The sequence below is a fragment of the Mustela putorius genome, unplaced genomic scaffold (assembly GCF_011764305.1).
Source record: "Mustela putorius furo isolate JIRA1106 unplaced genomic scaffold, ASM1176430v1.1 tig00000129_pilon_pilon_pilon, whole genome shotgun sequence".
Taxonomy (NCBI): domain Eukaryota; kingdom Metazoa; phylum Chordata; class Mammalia; order Carnivora; family Mustelidae; genus Mustela; species Mustela putorius.
The window spans coordinates 17,750,772-17,771,889 of record NW_025421290.1 but is presented as its reverse complement, the minus strand read 5'-3'; the positions used below and the strand labels follow the sequence as shown (position 1 = coordinate 17,771,889).

General features: G+C 40.8%; 2 protein-coding genes across 4 annotated transcripts in view; one reads left to right on the top strand and one right to left on the bottom strand.

Moving 5' to 3' along the window:
• MTHFD1 (methylenetetrahydrofolate dehydrogenase, cyclohydrolase and formyltetrahydrofolate synthetase 1) overlaps positions 1 to 8,232 on the bottom strand; it is a 59,413-nt gene extending 51,181 nt beyond the window's left edge. The window contains exon 1 of the mRNA XM_004738914.3: positions 7,649 to 8,232. Coding sequence (XP_004738971.3) covers positions 7,649 to 8,232 — 584 coding nt within the window. The remainder of the gene's footprint in view (positions 1 to 7,648) is intronic.
• Positions 7,922 to 21,118, top strand: part of LOC101676235 (coiled-coil domain-containing protein 170) — a 46,026-nt gene continuing 32,829 nt past the window's right edge. Inside the window, exon 1 of one of the 3 annotated variants that reach the window (XM_045070378.1) lies at positions 7,922 to 8,007. Coding sequence is in view for 1 of the 3 variants with exons in the window: in XM_004738915.3 (XP_004738972.1) it covers positions 14,053 to 14,055 (3 nt within the window). In the remaining 2 variants the exon portion in view is untranslated. Of the gene's footprint in view, positions 8,008 to 12,410; positions 12,469 to 13,309; positions 14,056 to 21,118 lie in introns of those variants that run through there. The other 2 variants (XM_045070371.1, XM_004738915.3) reach the window with 2 other exon arrangements.

Below are 21,118 nucleotides of genomic sequence, written 5' to 3'. Positions count from 1 at the left end.
AACCCTATTTCCTGGGACTTCTCAAGCACCAGCAACTCAAAGCTGTACCCCTCCTGCCCAGGCTCCAGCGGAAGAGCTTTTTATCAAGGGGGAAAAGAAAACCCTAGCTCACAATGCAAGGTTTGACTTGTCTCCAACCTTGACAATGACTTTCTGAATAGAAGCAGTTTGGAAGCCTTCCAAACAGATTAATTAGTCCATTCATCTCCTAACAGGAAGAGCCAATCCAGTGGATACAAGCTTGCAATTCCTTTTAGCAAGCAAGTGACAAGCAAGTGGCAAGGCAGGAGAATGCCACATGGAGCCCCTGCCACCAGCCTTATAACTCCTGGTCATATTAGTCCTCTGGCCAAAGTTTCAGAAACTGCAAAATGGAGGGTGAGGTGGCCGGGATGGCTGAGGGATCCTGCCTGTGGAACTGTCAACCACTCATTCCTTCAAGTTCATGGATTTACAGGGTGCTAGGGACGCCTTATGGGAAAGTAGCAGGGGGAGCAAAGTGCAGGGCAGAGGTTGCTTGGGGTTTTCTGCACAATGGATCGTCAGAGAATCCATTCCCAACAACACAAGCACACAGGCTTGTTCCCAGGGCTCAAGATGAACCCCCCCCCTTTTTTTTAAAAGATTTTATTTATTTATCAGAGAGGGGGGGGGAGAGAGCGAGCACAGGCAGAGAGAATGACAGGCAGAGGCAGAGGGAGAAGCAGGCTCCCTGCTGAGCAAGGAGCCCGATGTGGGACTCAATCCCTGGGACTCAATCCTGGGACGCTGGGATCATGACCTGAGCTGAAGGCAGCTGCTTAACCAACTGAGCCACCCAGGCATCCCGATGACACACCCTTTTAATCCTGTCTACAACCCCAGGATATAAACAAGGCTATTGCCACCCACAAAGCAGGGAGGAGGAGAGTGAGGCTGAGTGACTGGCCCTGGCCATACAAGGCCTTAATCTCTACGCTGCCCAGCCCCTACCAGGGTCAACAGAAGGAGAAGGAGCCTTTGCAGGGACCCTCCTCCGAGTTCCTGCAAATGGAGATACACAGGGGACCACTCACCCCTACTCAAAGCCCCACTGTAAATCCCAAGCTGCCTGATGCCAACCTTCCTGATGGATGAGGACACTTGTTCTTGACCACATCCTCAGGCACCATGGCCAGTGCCATGGTTACAGCAGTCAGCTGCCAGCCCCAGACTCTGCCAGAGAGAACTAGACTCCAGAGCCTGGCTGCATGGACTATTTACAATTTCGCAGAGGAACGATTCCTCCTGCTCCCCCGCAAGGCTCCCAGACTCAGGCCAGCCTGGGCGTTCAAGGTTCAAGATAACTTCTGAAAGGCCTGCATTTTGGATCTCCCTATTTTTATTTTATTTATTTTATATTACTTTTATTATTTGGATCTCAAAATTTGTTAAGGACAAAAGGGTCTACGCTTATCTTATCCTTAGGACAACATAAAAAGCTTATCAACAAAACAAAAACAAAAACCTTACCAACATTTAGTAGCCCTTCCCCGATAATTCTGTTTCCAGAAAGAATTCTTCTGACCCTGGAGCTAAATGTATAGCCATGGTTCCATTTTTATCTGTGACCAGCAGAATAAATTCTAATTTTAAGGTTCAAGGTTATAAGCCAACTGCCAAAGATACAGCCTGAATAAATACAAACATGACTTGTTTATTCAACAGGTACTTCCTAAGCACCAATTCATTAAAACTTAACTATGTACCAGGGACTGCTCTGAATGCTGTACCAATAAGGGTACTCATTTAATTTCAACAACCTTATGAATTAGGTGCCATTACTTCTCCAACATACAGAGGAGGAAACTAAGGCACAAAGAGGTAAACTAAGTTACCCAGGGACTCCTGGATGGGGGCAGCACTGTATCTAGCTCTAGGGTTACTTCCCACAGGGAGCTCACAGATTTACTCAACCTACAAAAACTAGTAAGAGCACCTTCTCTCGCAGGCCTGACAAGCAGAAAACCCACGTCTCTTCACAACCAGTCTTTCCAGAAAGAAGACTTGACCAAGAAAAAATGCCACCAATGGAGGGCTCCAGTGTAGCTAACAAAGGGAACCACAGGGCAAACAAATCACACAAGATTCAGCAGGCCCCACTTTGAAAAGAACAGAGGTAAGAACTGTAATCTCTAGCCTAAAAACCAATTCAGGGTTCCATCTAATTTCCACATCTCTGAATAATCTCACTTTTTTTTTTTTAAGATTTTATTTATTTATTTGACAGAGAGAGATCACAAGTAGGCATAGAGGCAGGCAGAGAGAGGGAGAGGAGGAAGCAGGCTCCCCGCCGAGCAGAGAGCCCGATGCGGGACTCGATCCCAGGACCCCGAGATCACGACCCGAGCCGAAGGCAGCGGCCCAACCCACTGAGCCACCCAGGCGCCCCTAATCTCACTTCTTAAGAATATATTTATTTATTTATTTGACAGAGAGAGAGAGAGAGAGAGGGAGAAAGCGCTTGCACAAGCAGGAGGGGCGTTAGAGAGAGAGGGAGAAGCAGGCTACCCACCCACCATGCAAGGGGGAGTGTGACAGGGGCCTAGGTCCCAGGACTCCGGGATCATGACCTGAACCAAAGGCAGGTGCCCAACCGACTGAGCCACTCAGGCATCCTCCAACCCCACCTTTGAATAATCTCTGAAAGGACATCTCTGTAAAGCCAGGGTGGGCTCTCACCACAAATGATAGGGTATTTCACTCAGTTCCTCTTCTCAGTCGCTTCTCTGGGGCCATCACTGTTGACCCCAAGGCAGCCATTTAATAACCAGTGAGGTCAAAGGTCCATCACACAAGCTGTGGGTTTTTTTTGTTTTTTAAGATTTTATTTATTTATTTGACAGACAGAGATCACAAGTAGGCAGAGAGGCAGGCAGAGAGAGAGAGAGGAGGAAGCAGGCTCCCTGCCGAGCAGAAAGCCCAATGTGGGGCTTGATTCCAGGACTCTGGGATCATGACCTGAGCCAAAGGCAGCGGCTTTTAACCCACTGAGCCACCCAGGCGCCCCACAAGCTGTGTTTTTTGGTCAGGAACTCCCTTCCCCATTACACTGGGAGGCCCACAGTGCCACCACCTTCAACTATTTGCCCCAAAGTCATCTTTCCAGTATGAGCTTAATTCCCACATTTAAAATTACAATTCCCCCATGCTTCAGAAATCTCTATTCCTTTCCTTTGCTCTGGTTTTCCCTTTGGCACTTCTCATCACTTCACATTTCTGTACCTATTTTATTGTCACTATCTACCCAAGAGGATGCAAACTCCAGAAATAGGGATTTAGGCTATTTTATTCACTACCACAGTCCCTATGCTCTGAAGAGTGCTTGCATACAGGAGGCATATATATATTTGTTGAAAAAGTGAATAAATAGGGATGCCTGGGTGGCTCAGTTGGTTGGACGACTGCCTTCGGCTCAGGTCATGATCCTGGAGTCCTGGGATCGAGTCCCGCATTGGGCTCCCAGCTCCATGGGGGAGTCTGCTTCTCTCTCTGACCTTCTCCTCGTTCATGCTCTCTCTCACTGTCTCTCTCACGTAAATAAATAAAATCTTAAAAAAAAAAAAAAGTGAATAAATACCCAAAAATGACACACACTTGCCTCTAACCTTCAGATCTCTCCCAAATGTTAAACTCAAGACTGCAGCATTGGAAGTCCCCTCAAGGGAGAAAAGGGGTGTTCCTTCTAAAGGGAGATAATTGGGCAACTAGATTTCCCACAGAGTCGAACAGGCAGAGATGAAATCTGGAATCAACTCTTGTCTAGTCCTGGCTCCAAGGAAGATACAAAAGAAGAATAATGGAAACAAACCAAACTCAAGGAAGGCCTTTTTCAGCAGAGTGGGTAACATGGCCGTGAAAGGAAGACTGCTGTAAAGATTAGCTTCCGAAATTCCTTCTCACAAAGTAATAAGTGCCTGACAGAATGAAAAACACCGTGTACTGGGCCACCTCTGCCACTGACCAGCCTAGTGACCTTTGGCCAAATCACATCGCTTTCAGCGGCAGGATGGGATGGATTGAGTGGACTGGGTTTTGGAGAAATTCTGACTGTAGAACTCATGGCCTGCCCATTCTTTCTCCCTCCAAGTAAGAGATTTTACAGTTAAAAGACTGTATCAGGGAAAAGACTGCCCAAGGCCCTTGAAAGCTTGCAAATTTATCCCTGGAGAGAACCAGGAGTTGCCAGCAACCAAGAAAGCTAACCTGTAAACTTGGAGAAGAGGGGACCCCTTCCCTGGACTCCAGGATCCCTGGATGCCATGGAAGATGTTCACTTACCTTTCCTCTCAAGAGTGTCCCTGACCTAGTAAAAGAGGACAGGTGGGGACACCCTCCCAGAGCCTCCACATGGGAGTCCAGCCTACTCAAGCTATAAGAAGTGCCTTCTTATGCAGATTCCCCCAAAGCCATAGCCCCAGTCAGAAGCCTGTTGCAGCCTCAGCACAAGTTGCTGGGGGATTCCATGACCCCATGAGCCAAGAAAGCTGTCCACTTTTCCAAAGCTCCCACCTTCTGAGGAACCGTGACTAGTACCAGCTTCCCGAGTCCAGCACTCCATGAAGGTCAAGGGCCCAAGGTTTGGCAGTCTCTGAGCCATCTTATTAACACATGAAAGAAAGATCTTCAGTTAAGTACAAGGAGACCTCAGACTGACAATGTGTTAGTAGGAACTGATTACCACAGGGCAATGTAAAAAAAAAAGCCCAGTCAACTCTGAGCAGGCTGGGTAGAGGGACCCTTCCAGTACCTGAAATGCAATTCTAGAAAATGCTTTCAATCCTTATAACCAAATCACTACCATACTTTGATGATGAGAACTAGATTTATATCTAAGGTTTTAAATAAGCGGTTCTCAACTTTCAGGATGCATCAGAATCACAGAAATGAGCTTTTAAAAGACTTAGAGAATATATGAACTCAGTGGCTTATTGCTAGCAATTCCAATTACCAGTCTAGTGTGGGCACCCAGGCACTAATATTTTTCCCAAGTGCCCTATAAGACTAATTTGGCAAAACTATCTTGGAAAAGACGCAATTTCTACTAAAACCAATCATACATATTTGTCCTACTACTCTACAATTCTACTCTTACATACGTAACCAACAGAAATGTGTGTATGTTCCACCAAAAGACTTGTAAAAGAAGGCTCATGTGACATATGTGTGGCTTAGTCAATTAAACATCTGACTTCAGCTCAGGTCATGATCTTGGGGTCTTGGGATCAAGCCCTGTGATGGGCTCCCAGCTCAGGAGGGAGTCTGTTTCTCCCTCTCCCTCTGCCCTTCCCCCTGCTTGTGCTTTCTCTCATGTAAATAAAATCTTGAGAAAAAAAAAAAAAAGTGCTCATAGCAGTTACAACTCATACCACCAAAAACTAGAAACTAAGTGTCCGTGGATGAGTAAATAGTGGCAAATTCATACAGTAGAATACAATACAGCAATGAGAGTAAATGAACTACAACTACATGCAACATGAAGTAATCTCAGAAACACAATGTTAATTCAAAGAAGCCAGACACTGAAGTCTTTATACAGTACAATGCTATTTATATAAAGTTCAAAGACAGGCACCATTAATCTACAGTGTCAGAAGTCAGGGTATTGATTACCTTTACGGGGGGTGGTGACTGGAGGGTATAGGAAGGAGGGCTTCTGGGGTGCCAATGACACTTCTTGATCTGGGTGCTAGTTACTCAGTAAATTCAGTTACAAAAAATTCATTGAGTTATGTATTCATAGTTAAATAAAAAGAAATAAAAACAAAAAGCTCCCTGAGTGACTTTGAGTTCATGTTGAGAACCACTGAAATTGACTTCAAGGCAGCTATCACTGTCAAAAAGATAATCATCCATGTATACATTAACTTAATCATTAACACCACTAAGATGTATTGAACATTTATCATGTGCCAGAACAATTCTAAATCCTTTTCAGCTAAAAATTAATTCAATTCTCCTAATCACTCAATAGCCCAGATATTATTTTTATTATATCTGAGGAAGTTTTGGTATAGACAGGTTAACTAAATTGCTTAAAGCCACACAACCACTAAGGAGTGAAGAAGGTTTCTAGGTGTTTGGGATATAGACATAAACAGGACAATGCATGTATTTGCCTTTATGGAGCAAACAGACATATTTAACTTTCTCTTCACTCAACAATAGGTATCCACTGACCACCTATTCTCAGTGGCCTGCCAGGAAACAAGCCTAAATTATTTCTTCAGTCTTTTATTTTTATTTTTCAAAGATTTTCCTTATTTATTTGACAGAGAGAGAGACAGCAAGAGAGGGAACACAAGCAGGGGGAATGGGAGGGCAGGCTTCCCGCAGAGCAGGGAGCCCAATGCGGGACTCAATCCCAGCACCTGGGATCATGACCCAAGCCGAAGGCAGATACTTAACGTCTAAGCCACCCAGATGCCCCTTCTTCTTTTTTTTTTTTAAAGAAGACTTTATCAGAAAAGCCACTGGTAAAGGGAATAGGTTTGACTATAAGCAAACAAAAAGCAAAGGCAAGCAGAAACAGTGCAGTTTAGCACAGCACAAGTTGAAAAGCAGTCAGATGTTAAGTATTGTGATTTCGAGTCTAAATGTCTGGAGTTCCTCTTTACCTACAGGAAAGATTCACTACCATTTACTGTATATCTCACCTTGTTTGTCCACCATCACTACCTTCCAGGCAAAATCATTTTGCCCCAGGGTGGGTTTCACCAACAACGACTCCCTAACACACTCAAAGACCTCTACTCACAGAGTTGGCAAGTTCACAGGGCAATTACTGTTGCCAACTACAGCAACTACTAAGTAACTGATGAGGTCAAAGATCTCAAGATCAACTTCCAGGAGAGTCACACAAGATACATCCTTCCCCATTCTACTCTGGTATTTCGCCACCAGTCACTTCCCAGACAAAAAGCAGCAGGGTGTACTTCCTGGGAGTGTTTCGCAATCCTATCCACTAGCTAAACATTTTAGATTTCCTGTAGGTCAAATGCAATAGGGAATAGTCGCAGGACTCAAGAGCCAAACTTGAAAGTAACTCTAGGACCTGGAGGGAGACAAGGTTTTTTGAAGAGCATGAAATTGAAGGAAAGGAAGTTTACTAGATTCCACTTAGCAAATGACTCAGGTGTAGTGGAAAAAGCCAGCGCTGGAAGTAGTCCCTCCATCACTAATCAGCCTTATGACCTTGTCAAGTTTTTTCACCTCATTAGTCTGTCTCCTCACCGCTGAATTATGGGGAGGGGGGTAAACTGCATTAATGAGTTCTGACTATGGCGCTTCAGACAGTCCCAAACACACTCTCCTGGCAGAAAGTCGTCAGCAGCTGCATTTTAGGGAGCCCACTCGGGCCGCCAAAACACAATAGCCAGCGAGCCCAGGCACCGGGCAGCCCTTCTAGAAACTCGGGACTGTGCCCAAGGCCCCATTCTTTGACCGCTAGGGACCGATCTCCAGGTGTGACGAGTTCAATACTATGTCCTCCCTCCCCACCCGGCTGGCCTTACTCTTGCGCTACATGTGTACCTCCAGCAAAAAAAATGGGAACCTGGGGACCTGCACACTATGCTCAGAACCCTCGCCTGCAGCCCAACATGCCCTAACAACAATGACAGGTGCTTACGCGGAGACCACCTTCCCGTTCAGGATTTCCGCCGGTGCCATGGCCTTTATTAGTCCGCTGCCCACGATGGACACCACCAAAACTGAGGATCCACTAGCTTCACCGGCGCGCGGGACAACCCAACCCACGTGTTTAGGGACTACCCCGGAGATGCTGCTTCTGCGCCTGCGCTCCTCCCAACCCCTGCACCCCCCCCCCCGCCAATGCGCGTGCGCAGTCCGGAAAAACGGAAAGGCCTGATGTAGCGAAGAGCGGGGATATGGAAGTTCGATGCCGCGGAAAGATGAAGGAACTCGGTGATGAGTGGCTGGCGGAAATGATTGGCTGGTGGAAGAAACCCTTTCGGATTGCGTCTTCTGGTAGGGCGGGGAACTCGCGGAAGAGGGGTCAGTTTCGATCCCAGCCCTTCCTGGGCGGAGCAGCGGGCGGAGCCCGAGGGGCGATCTCGCGGGAGAACGGTTTGGCGCGCGCGGGAGCGAGGCTTGTACCTCTGGGCTGGCTTGGGCTCGCCAAGGTGTCGCCCCGGGGGCAGAGGGCGTGGCTTCCCAGGAAAATATCTGGGCAGGCTCCCGCGCGCAGAACATGGGGCTCAGGGCTGGCCTGCAGGGATGAAACCCGCAGGCCGTGAGGCGGCTTCCCTTCTGGCGTTCCTGCCCCCGACGCTGTCAAACTGGTGTGGGACCCGCACCCCTGTTTTGAGTCCCGGGGTCCGGATAGTGCCCGTCACCGGTTTAAAATCTCAAGTGACGCCTGCTTGGCCGGGGTCGGAGCCTGCGCGCTGTTGAAGGCCCCTCTGAGCTGGAGCGCTGTGTGGCTCCAAGTGCCCCGGGGTGACCTCGGGGCGGGTCCGTGCGGGGAGGGACGTCAGCTCCGCAAGCCTAGATTTTGTCAGCTCCCCGCGCAGATCCGGGGTTGGAGAGGACGCGGGCCTTAAAACCCACGAGCCACCGGCCAAGGCACACGCTCCCTCTCCACAGGCGTCCACTCTGCTCCAGGAAACGAGCTGCGTTTTTTTTTTTTTTTTTTTTAAGATTTTATTTATTTATTTGACAGAGAGAAATCACAAGTAGTCGGAGAGGCAGGCAGAGAGAGAGAGGGAAGCAGGCTCCCTGCTGAGCAGAGAGCCCAATGCGGGACTCGATCCCAGGACCCTGAGATCATGACCTGAGCCGAAGGCAGCGGCTTTAACCCACTGAGCCACCCAGGTGTCCCACGAGCTGCGTTTTAATGTGCTTACGGTACAGTCATCCCTGGAGAGCTCTGAAGTCAAGTTGTACAAGGCACTTGGTTTCTTTCCCCTGTGTTATTGACAGAAAAAGTATGCAAGTTTATTTGGTACACATTATGAAATAATTTCAATAAGGTTAGTTAACATCTCCATTCTCTCACATGATTACAACAGCATTGTGTGTGGCCATAACATTTAAGATTTATTTATTTTTATTTTTTGGTTTTATTTTTTTTAGCAGTGATTCTCAACCTGGGATGATTTTGTCCTCTAGGGGACATGTGGCCATGTCTGGGGGACATTTGTGGTGGTTGTTAATAATACTTTGTGGGTCAGTGTGATTGGCATCTGGTGAGTAGAGGCCAGAGATGCTGTTAAATATCCTACAATGCATAGCACCCCCCAACCCAGAATTATCTAGTCTAAAATGTTAATTGTGCTGAGGTTGAGAGGCTCTCCTATTTTTTAATTTAATTTAATTTTATTTATTTTTTTATTTTATTTTATTTTATTTTATTTTATTTTATTTATTTATTTGACAGAGATCACAAGTAGGCAGAGAGGCAGGCAGAGAGAGGAGGGGAAGCAGGCTCCCCAGTGAGCAGAGAGCCCAATGTGGGGCTTGATCCCAGGACCCTGGAATCATGACCTGAGTGGAAGGCAGAGGCTTTAACCCACTGAGCTATCGAGGTGCCCCTAAGATCTGCTCTCTTAACTATTGTTATAGTCACCATGCTGAACATTAGATCCCCAGAATTTATTCATCTTATACCTGGAAGTTTATACCCTTTAACTAACATCCTTACTCCCTGGCAATCACCATTCTATTCTATGTATATGAAGTGGGCTTTTTAAAATTCCACATGTAGGTTTATTCTGGTATTTATCTTTCTCTCATTTCACTTAGCATGTGACCTCGAGGTCCATATTATCCTAAAAGGCAGGATTTCCTTTTTTATAGTTGAATAATCTATATATATGTGGGTAGGATTGTGTATCACAGTCTCTATCTATTCTTCCTTCCATGGTACAGGTTGTTTACATATATTGGCTACTGTAAATTGAGGGTGCCTATATCTCTTTGAGAGCGATTTTGTTCAGGTCACTTTGGATTTGACCAAATATAGTTTCTTTTATAAACCATTTTTTGGGGTGCCATGTTTCACTAATGGAAGAGCTCATCTTTTCAACTTCATTCTTTTTTGGGAGGTTGGGGAAACTTTTGGTAGGTGCTTTTGCCTTATTTTAAATTCTGAGGATATTTAGTAGCTTTATGTGTGAAATTAGAGAATCTCTTTTTTGTTTATTAACAGTTTTACTGAGATAACTTATATGCCATAAAATTCACCTAATTTAAATGTACAACTGAATGATTTTTACTATATTTATAGACTTGTACAACCACCACCATAGTAGAATTAAAGAATTTTTGGTGAGTTTTTTTTCTGGTAATTTGCACAAGTGGACATACTAGAAACACAACTTAATCAACTAATCTTCAATAAAATAGGAAAGAATATCCAATGGAAAAAAAAGACAGCCTCTTCAACAAATGGTGTTGGGAAATTGGACAGCTACATGCAGAAGATGAAACTGGGCCATTTCCTGACACCACACACAAAAATAGACTCAAAATGGATAAAGGACCTCAATTTGAGACAGGAATCCATCAAAATCCTAGAGGAGAACACAGGCAGCAACCTCACTGACCTTGGCTGCTCCAACTTCTTGCTAGACACTCCCAGAAAGGCAAGGGAAACAAAGGTAAAAATGAACTACTGGGACTTCATCAAGATTAAAAGCTTTTGTGCAGCAAAGGAAATAGTCAACAAAACCAAAAGACAACAGATAGAATGGGAGAAGATATTTGCAGATGACATACCAGATAAAGGGCTAGTTTCTAAAATCTAGAAAGAACTTATCAAACTCAACACCCAAAGAACATATAATCCAATCAAGAAATGGGCAGAAGAGGGCACCTGGGTGGCTCAGTTGGTTAAGCATCTGCCTTCGGCTCAAGTCATAATCCTGGAGTAGCAGGATCAAGTCCCGCATTGGGCTCCCAGCTCGATGGGGAATCTGCTTCTTCCTTTGACCTTCTCCTCTCTCATGCTCTCTCTCACTCTCTCTCTCAAATGAATAAATAAAATCTTTAAAAGAAAAAAAGGAAATGGGCAGAAGACATGAACAGACATTCTCCAAAGAAGACATCCAAATGACCAACAGACACATGAAAAAATGCTCAACATCACTCGTCATCATGGAAATTCACCTTCCTTTGTCTAAATATATTGCCTTGCCAGCTCAACAGCCTGGTTTTCAATAGTAATAATGCCTTCGTATGATTTGTATAATTCATTCACTCATTGAGCAAATAGTTACTGAGTGGCTGCTGTGCTAACAACAAAATTACTGCTCAAGGTGCTAGAGATGCCATAGCAAAACAACCAACTTTCTGCCCCCGGCTAATATTCTGGTAAGTGAAGCAATGATCAATTAAATAAACACATAATTTTAGATGTTGAGACATGATGGGTAATGACGGTAAGAGGCAGGAGAGTACTGTTTGAGAAATGTGATAAGAAAGGCTACTCTGGGAATTCTGACTTGAGCAGAAACTTAAGTGAAAAGAGGAAGTTGGGATGTAAGACAATGAGAGAAAGTATTTGACCTGGAGTTGTCATTTATTGAGTTGAAATAACACTGTGGCAGGAGCAGGTTTTGAGGTTTAATTCAGTTTTAGATGTTTTCATCACCCAGTTTTAGATGTTTTTTAGATGTTTCCTGCCCCTCAGACATCCAAATGGAAACATATTTAAGTCTACAAGATTAGGTAAGAGCCCATGAAGGGTATGGGTGTAGGTAGAGAGAGGACCAAAAACTGATTTCTGGGGCACTTCAGTGTTCAGAATTCAAGGATGAGGAGAAAACTGGGGGGCAGATTAAAAACCAGAGTCCAGTGTGTTATGGGGAGATCTGCAAAGGCATACAGCTTTAAAAGACAGGTTAAAAAAAGTGTTTCAGGGCGCCTGGGTGGCTCGGTGGATTGGGCCGCTGCCTTCAGCTCAGGTCATGATCTCGGGGTCCTGGGATCGAGTCCCACGTCGGGCTCTCTGCTCAGCAGGGAGCCTGCTTCCCTCTCTCTCTCTCTGCCTGACTCTCTGTCTACTGTGATCTCTCTCTGTCAAATAAATAAATAAAATCTTTAAAAAAAAAAAAGTGTTTCATGGGAAAAGGGGTAATTAAAATATATTGCAGATTGGTCAAATCAGGTAAAGACTGAGAATCAATCATTTCACCAAGAAGAGAAAGAAAGAATATTTTTTTCAGAATATTTTTATTCAAATGATCTTATTGGCAGTTGCTTGAATAAAAAGTATATCCTTTTTGCAGGATCTCCATTTTTTACAAACTTATTGAGGGTAATTTGATAATATCTATCAGAAGCTTAAATGTATTCTTTTTTTCTTTTTCTTTTTTTAAGTAGGCTCCACACCCAGCATGGAGCCCAATGTGGGGATTGAACTCATCACCCTGAGATCAGGACATAAGCTGAGATCAAGAGTAAGATACTTAACCAACCGAGACCCAGGTATCCCAAATACATGCTTTTTTTGACCTTCTAATTCCACTTTTAGGAATTTATCCTAGAGTGATATTTATGCTTTTAAACAAAGATATATGTACCAAAGTGTTCCTCAAAGTGTTGGTTACAATAGTTAAAAAAATCTCCATCAAGATGGATACAGTTGTTAAAGGAGGGGTAGATAGGTAATAGATGTGTATAGATGTGTAGGATAGTTTTCATACATTGTTAAGTGATAAAAGCAGGTTATCCAGTAAAATGTACAATATGGTTTAATTTATGTTAATACATGTAAAGGAGGTTTTCTTTGACTATACTATCAAAGGTTGCCTGCTTATTTACCTGATAACTGTGATACTAGCTTATTTTATTCACAACACTTACCACTTTGTAAAATGATTTTATTTATATATGTGTTCGCTTTTTCCACCAGATTGTAAGCTTTGTAATACATTTCCCGTCTTGTTCATTCTTACACTCCTGCTGCTCAGGGATATAAATTTTAGAATCTTTTTTAGGGGAAAAAAGAACATTTTTTTAATTTAGTTATTAACTATTACTCTCATTCCAATGAATATCACTTCTTACTGCCTTGTTCTTATCATTTATATAAATGAAGATAGTGGATGGGGACACCTGGGTGTCTCATTCAGTTAAGTGTCTGCCTTTCGCTCAGGTCATGATCCCAGAGTCCTGGGATCAAGCCCCATATCAGGCTCCTTGCTCAGCAGGGAGCTGCTTCTCCCTCTGCCTGCTCCCCCTGCTTGTGCTCCCTCTCTCTCTCTCTCTCTTAAAGATAAATAAATAAATAAAATCTTTAAAAATATATATAAATGAAGATAGTGGAACAGTCATCCTTAACCCTAAAGTCACATTAAAATTACCTGTGTAGATTTAAAAAGAAAAGATTATGCGTAGCCTCCAGTGTAGACCAATTTCCAGTCAGAACTTGGGGTGGAATCAGGGTATCAGTATTTTTTAAAGCTTCCTTTGAGACACTTAATGTTCAGGCAGAGTTGAGGACCACTAGATTATATATATGAAGTATAATCCTAAGGATTCTGGTATCAAGAATACATAAAGGGACACACTTTCTCTAGAGTAAAAGTATTTTCCAAGAATTAGAATATCAGTGTTTCAGACAAATCATCTTTTGCTTTAGGAATAGCAGATTGAGCCAATCATTTGCTCCTCTCAAAGTACTTCTCCCTTTAAGAGGTGTAGGTACTGGAGACAAAAAATTTAAACTATTTCAAGAAATTCACAAAGGAAAGACCCCAAATTTCACATTTACTGGAAGGGTTTCTTTCAGTGGGATCACTTTCTTAAGAGTTCTTAAGTTTACTAATGCTGGATGAAAACCACTTCACGTTTTCACTTCATTCATTAGGGAAATAACCATAGGCCTTCCTGTATCACTTTGGGAGGACTTTTTCTTCCTAGGACCTCTGTGATGCGTTTACCTAGAAACAGCTTCTTTGATGTGCAAACATTCTACTGACAAATTGTGCAAGGCAACCACTCCTACAGGACAGTTCAGGTTTCTTCTGGGAAGTGAACTTTGATTTGGAATTTTCTCTTGTGCCTGATATGGTAAAAATTTATGGTTTTCACTTTCTAAAGCATAGTGAAGTATAGCATACTATACCTTTTTAATTTGAGGTATCGATAAATCTTATGAGCACACAGAAAACATAGAATAGTCATATGCAAACCTATAACCACAGAATAATTGTGTCATATTGCTGTGTTTTATTTACTTAGTCTCCTAATACATTTTTATTATATAAAGTTAATTTGGGAAAACAGTACTATTATCCATAGAAGTTAACTTTGTTAACTGTATTATCCATAGAAGTTAACTTTGTATTAAGGTTTTTCATTTCCTATTGAGTCCTTTAGTTGTTTAATGTGTTATTTTTGTGTCTACTCTGGGATGATAGAAATAAACCAGGAGGGGTAAAGGGGGGGGTGAGCCTGGTGGTGGGTATTATGGAGGGCACGTATTGCATGGAGCACTGGGTGTGATGCATAGACAATGAATTTTGGAATACTGAAAAAAATAAAATAAAATAAAACAAACAAACAAAATAAATAAATAAACCAGGCATAGATCCTGCTCTCAGGTACCTTTAATGTAGTAGAAGAGATAAGATTTTTACATAATATAATATTGAATGAGATAACACTTGAAATATAGATCATACCCTACAAGAGTTAAAGAAAGAGCATAATTACCCTCACCTTGCAGAAATTAAGGAATGAGGTGGTGTTTGAACTGATATTGAAGGATTTATATGTTTGTGCTTCTAGAGATAGAGTTTGTCCCACATAATAGCCTATTTTTTTAGAGATGATATGAGTGAAACTCATTAACTAAATTTGCTTTTAATAGAGCATAAGATTCATAAAATATGAAGGAAATAAAAGTAAATAGAATTCTTAAGAAGTCTTTTATCTCTGCTATCATTCTCATTCCAGTACTGAGGAGCAGTTTGTTGTCCCTTTTCATTTACCAAAACTTAAGTTGTTTTCTTTATTCTCTTCTTTGTTCTTAGAAAAGGGATTAATGCAGTAATGACTTTTAGGTATTAAATAATGAAAATGAGGAAAAGATTAAAGTCTCATTAGAGATATTTATACTCTGTTTATTTATTTATTTATGAAGATTTTATTTTTAAGTAATCTCCACACCCAGCGTGGGGCTCAAACTCACAACCCCGAGATTAAGAGTCATATGTTCTAGTGACTGAGCCAGTGGGGCTCCCCAGAGATATTTGTTCTTTAATAATTGCCTTTAATATCAGTAAAAGGAAATAATACAGGAATTCCAAAATGTATTTCAGGGTTAATGAGTAAAATCAGGCCTTCATGCTTTCTGTTCCATGTTATTCAAATCTCACCGTCTTAATTTTTTTTCCTCTGAAAATTCCTGTATTCTGAGAAAATTCAATTTTCTGGAAGATACTAACTAGCAAAGGAAACACATACTCTCTACTTACATGTAGTCCTTCTAGTCCCCAGTTTCTAAATCTGCTTTCTCATTCCCCTCCTTGATATATCCCCTGATCTTTAAAAAGAAATCTCAGTTTTTTGTGTGTGTGTTTTTTCTGTTACCTAATAAACACATGGAAGATGACTTTCCTCTTTTTCTTTTACTTTAGAAGAGAAAGATAATGTATGAAATTGAACTGGGTAAGGAATATGGATTTAAGGCAGTACTGAAGTTCTTGGGAAACTGAATATATAAAAATTATAATATAAAGTTACATTTTGCATTCCTCAGAGCAGAAAGAACACTATGAGCTATCGGATGCTACATTATTTACTCATGTTAGACTTATCTTTTGGCTGAATCTCAAGAGATATAGTTAGGGTTCCTGATAGTTAGAGAAATTGAAAATGAAAGATATTTGCGAGTCAGGTGTGAATAAATAGGATTAATAAATAGCATCTAAGTATGATATGAGTGCATATATGTACATTAGCAGGCTGTTTCAACCAGTTACAATTTAAACAGTGGTTTGATACTATCTTTAGAAACTAGATCTGCCTTGTCTCCAAGCAACAGGTTCAGCAGGCACCTCCTTCTGAAGTCTGGTTAAGCTGTGAGGATCTCAAGTGGAACCTTCCTGAAGACATTGCTATTGGTGCTGGCATACCCCAGCATCAGTTCCTGGATGCTCTATACAGACTCTCCTCGGAAGCACCTTGGGTCACCATTACTACATCTGTTTCATGCTTCTTTTATCTCCAGCATGTCAGGCCCTTTCCAGTTGTAAACCACTCAAACGGAAAGGCATCTAGCTGGCCGGGTTGGTAGGGCATGTGACTCTTGATCTCACGGTCATGAGTTCCAGCCCCATATTGGGTGTAGAAATTACTTAAAAATAAAATCTTAAAAAAGGAGAGGGATAAAACCCCACTGATAACATTAAAGACTGTTTTGTAACTTTTGATCACATCCCCAGTTTTGGGGATGGATAATATAAAAAATTTAACAAGTAGGATCAGACATTAACCGGTAAGAATCTTTGCCATTCCTAGCACTGGGGCAGACCCTGGAGTCCCTGTTGTTGAGCATTAGGCATCTTGGTTACTAGACTGAAAAGGGGGTGAGTGCACCCAGGGACTGAGGCTGTAAGAGATGGAGGTGTTAAGGCAGCTGCTATGATAAACTTCTACGAAGTGTTATTTGACCATCTTGGACCACACCCCCAAACCTTTTTTTCCTTTTCAGAGATAACTATTCTGAACTAAGTACATAACCTTTATGTTCTTATATATATGTGGATACTTCTGTTTTGGACATTTAAAAAATTACATAAATGGTATTCTAGACTTTCTGCTATGCTATTTACATTCAGTCTTACGTTTTTGAAAGTTATACTTTTGATTCACTTAACTTTGTGCATATGAACTGCTGCATAGAATTTCATTACAGATTAATATATTACAATTTATACATTTTTTCTTATATAAATAAGCTGCAGTGAGTATTCTTATATAGCATGCCTCCTTGTCCATATCTTCTAAATATGAAATAAAAACATTTTCAAGCTGTATTTGAAAGAGCTAGCTACAAAAAATAAATTACAGGGTGACTATTTCTTATTTTTATAAATTAAAAGCCTAATTGGATGTAATAGCTAATACTTTTATTATTGGTGTTTTAAATCTTTTTTTTTTAAAGATTTTATTTATTTATTTGACAGAGAGAGATCACAAGTAGGCGGAGAGGCAAGCAGAGAGAGAGAGGAGGAAGCAGGCTCCCCGCTGAGCAGAGAGCCCAATGCAGGACTCAGTTTAACCCACTGAGCCACCCAGGCACCCTGGTGTTTTAAAATCTTAATGGGATGCCTGGGTGGCTCAGCTGGTTAAGTGGCTGCCTTTGGCTCAGGTCATGATCCCAGCGTCACTCGAGTCCCACATCTGGCTCCTTGCTCAGCAGGGAACCTGCTTCTCCCTCTGCCTCTGCCTGCCATTCTGTCTGCCTGTGCTCACTCTCTCTCTCTGACAAATAAAATCTTTAAAAAAAAAAATCTTAATGATATTGCAAAAAATAATGGATATTTTCTGTACATGCCTTTCTTACAGAATGGTGAAAGCTAAATATGCACTGAAGTATTAAGAGGAAATAAAAAGAAATATTATTAAATACAATTATTTAAAAAAGTTGTAGTGAGGGGCACCTGGGGGCCCAGGGTTAAGCCTCTGCCTTTGGCTCAGGTCATGATCTCAGGGTCCTGGGATCAAGCACTGCATCAGGCTCTCTGCTTAGCGGGGAGCCTGCTTCCCCCTCTCTCTCTGCCTGCCTCTTGCCTACTTGTGATCTTGCTCTCTATCAGATAAATAAATAAAATCTTTAAAGAAAATAAAACTAAAAAATAAAAAAAAGTTGTAGTGATATTGCAATGTACTAAATAATACACCTAGCACTGTTTAATCAATGTACCCCTGTGTTAGATCTCAGGTATGCTGTCAAGTCAGTCATGTTAGTTCATGGTACATTACCGTCTTTCTGTACAAGGTTGCTCTTCTTTTTTTCCCCCATCTCCATTTCTAACTCCTTTCAATCTGATATGTTTGATGTGTGTTTGACTATATATTCATCTTTCATAAGTATGTGCTTTGCGTATGAATTTATTTTTTTAAATTATGTCACACTTAGAAAATTATAAAATGTATACACACAGATTAGATAATAAGAAAAATACCTATGAACCTGCCTCCTAGTTTCATAGAAAGTTGCAGCACCTGAGACAGACTCCCTGTGTGTCTCTTCCTAACTGAATCCCTTTGCTGCACCTACAATTCAAAACAGTAGATATTTTATTTTTATTTTTATTTAAAATTTGTTTTAAATAAAATGTTGGAGCCCAATGCCTTGAACTCATGGCCTTGAGATCAAGACCTGAGCTGAGATCAAGAGTTGGACACTTAAATAGTAGATATTTTGGATTTTGTGTTAATCATTCCTTGTTTTTCTTCCTAGTTTAATACCCATATTTGTATCCCTAATTAAAATTATTTTTATCCATTTTTGAAAGGCTACTTGAATAGAATTATACTGCTTTTATTCTTTTGTTACTTCTTTTGCTTTGTGAGATTTGTGTTGATGTATGTGATTAATAATAATTTTCAACATTGTGTAGTATTTTTTGTATGAATATACCACAAGTTATTTTTCTATTAAACTCTTATCTGATATGTGAGTTTTCAGTTGTTTGCTTTTTAAATAATGTTGATAATCTTTGCTTTTAACTGGAAAGTTTAGTCCATTTACATTTATTGATATTACTATTTGGATAGATCTCTGTCATTACATTATGCATATTCTATTGTCTCATTATTTTTCTGTTTCCTTTTCCTTCCTCTTATCATGCCAAAAAATGGTTATATTTTTATTTTTTTAATTTTAATTTTTATTTTTTAAAAAAATTTTATTTATTTATTTGACAGACAGAGATTACAAGTAGGCAGAGAGGGAGTCAGAGAGAGGAGGAAGCAGGCTCCCCGCTGAGCAGAGAGCCTGATGCGGGGTTCGATCCCAGGACCCTGGGATCATGACCTGAGCCGAAGGCAGAGGCTTTAACCCACTGAGCCACCCAGGCGCCCCTGGTTATATTTTTATTTTGTTGTTTGTATTGATTTTTCATTCCATTTTTTCCTTCTCTACTATTTTAGAAATTATATGCTATATGACTACTGTTTTAGTAATTATATTAGCTGTTTCAACATGTATAATTAACAAAGCTAACTGAAATTTTTATGTTACTCCTGAGAAATTGGAAGATTTTATAGTACTTTAAATTATTTTTCCCCTTTGAATGCATTTTTTTTGTCTTGTATTGGTTCTATTCTTTATTTTCAAACATAAATCAGATTTTTAAAAATTAAGACTTGTTTAAATATACCCACATTTTTACTATTATTTCTTGTCCATTATTCTTGCTTGTATTTCAGACTTTGTGAGTTAATTTTCTATGTGAAATCTATCCTTTATAATTTTCTTAAATGAGGGCATATGGTAAATTCAGTTTTTGTTTGCCAAAATGTCTTTATGCTATCCCATATTAAAACATAATATCATTCAGAATAAAATTCTAACTGCCAGTTATAATAGATCCTTGAAGAAACACTACTATTTTATGCACTATTATAAAATATATGGGGTGCCTGGGTGGCTCAGTGGGTTAAAGCCTCTGCCTTCAGCTCAGGTCATGATCTCAGGGTCCTGGGATCAAGCCCTGCATCAGGCTCTCTGCTCAGCAGGGATCCTGATGGCCCCCCTCTCTCTGCCTGCCTCTCTGCCTACTTGTGATCTCTGTCAAATAAATAAATAAATAAAATATTAAAAAAAAAAAAACCTTGCCAGCTAACTTATCCATAGTATGAAGAGATACCAACTTTAAGATGCATCCCACTTAAGGAAACCTGAGTGATTCAGTTGGTTAAGCATCTGACTTGTGATACTGGCTCAGGTCATGATCTCAGGGGTCGTGAGATTGAGCCCTGTGTTGGGTTCCATGCTTAACAAGGACTCTGCTTGAGATTCTTTCTCTCCCTCTGCCCCTAACCCCTTTTCCTCTCTCTCAAATAAATAAATAAATCTTAATTAAAAAAAAAAAAGTTGCATCCCAACTGCAGAGATGAGAAAACTTGTGTCTCAGAATCAATGAAAGATGATATATTTTTCTTCGTGTATTACAGCTATCATTTTGCTGTTTTCTAGCTTCTTTGTTATTAAGAAGCCACTCACCAGCCCAACAGCTATTTCTTTGTAACCATCTGTCCTTTCTATTATCTGCTTTTTAGATAATTCTTTGCTATTCTGCAATTTCATTATGAGTGTATAGGTAAGGAATTCTTTTACTCTTCTTGAGATTTGTTGATATCTTTCAACAATTCTGTAAAATTCTCAGGCATTATGTCTTCTAATATTGACTCTGCCCATTCTCTAAGTTATAAATTTCTCGGACTCCATATAGACATATGATAGACCACCTCATGTTGTTCTCTGTGTCTTCAAACTCTCTCTTATATTTACCACTTATTTTTTCCTATATGCTGTCCTCTTGATAATTCCTTCATATAAATCCATTCATTCATGGGTGCCTGAGTGGCTCAGTCATTAAGTGTCTGCCTTTGGCTCAGGTCATCATCCCAGGATTCTGGGATCGAGCCCCACATTGGGCTCCCTGCTAGGCGGGAAGCCTGCTTCTCCCTCTTCTACTTCCCCTGCTTGTGTTCCCTCTCCAGCTGTGCCTCTCTCTGTCAAATAAATAAATTAAAAAAAAATTCATTTGTTCCTCTCTCTGTCAAATAAATAAATGAAATTAAAAAAAAATCCATTTGTTCTTCAGCTAGGTCTAATCTGCTTTTTAATGTGTCCATTCAATTTTTGAATTAAAATTATTATACTTTTCCTTTCTGGAATCTTGCTCAGTTTTTTCCAACATGTTTATTCTTTGTGGTCTTGTGACTTATTTATATTTTCAAAATTCTCTTTTTTAAAAAAATTTTATTAAGGATTTTTTAAATTGTATTTTTATTTCATATTATTATTATTATTATTTTGAGAGAGAGAGAGAGTATGTGCAAGCTGGGGGAGTGAACGGCAGAAGGAGAGGGAGAGAAAGAATCTTATGTAGGC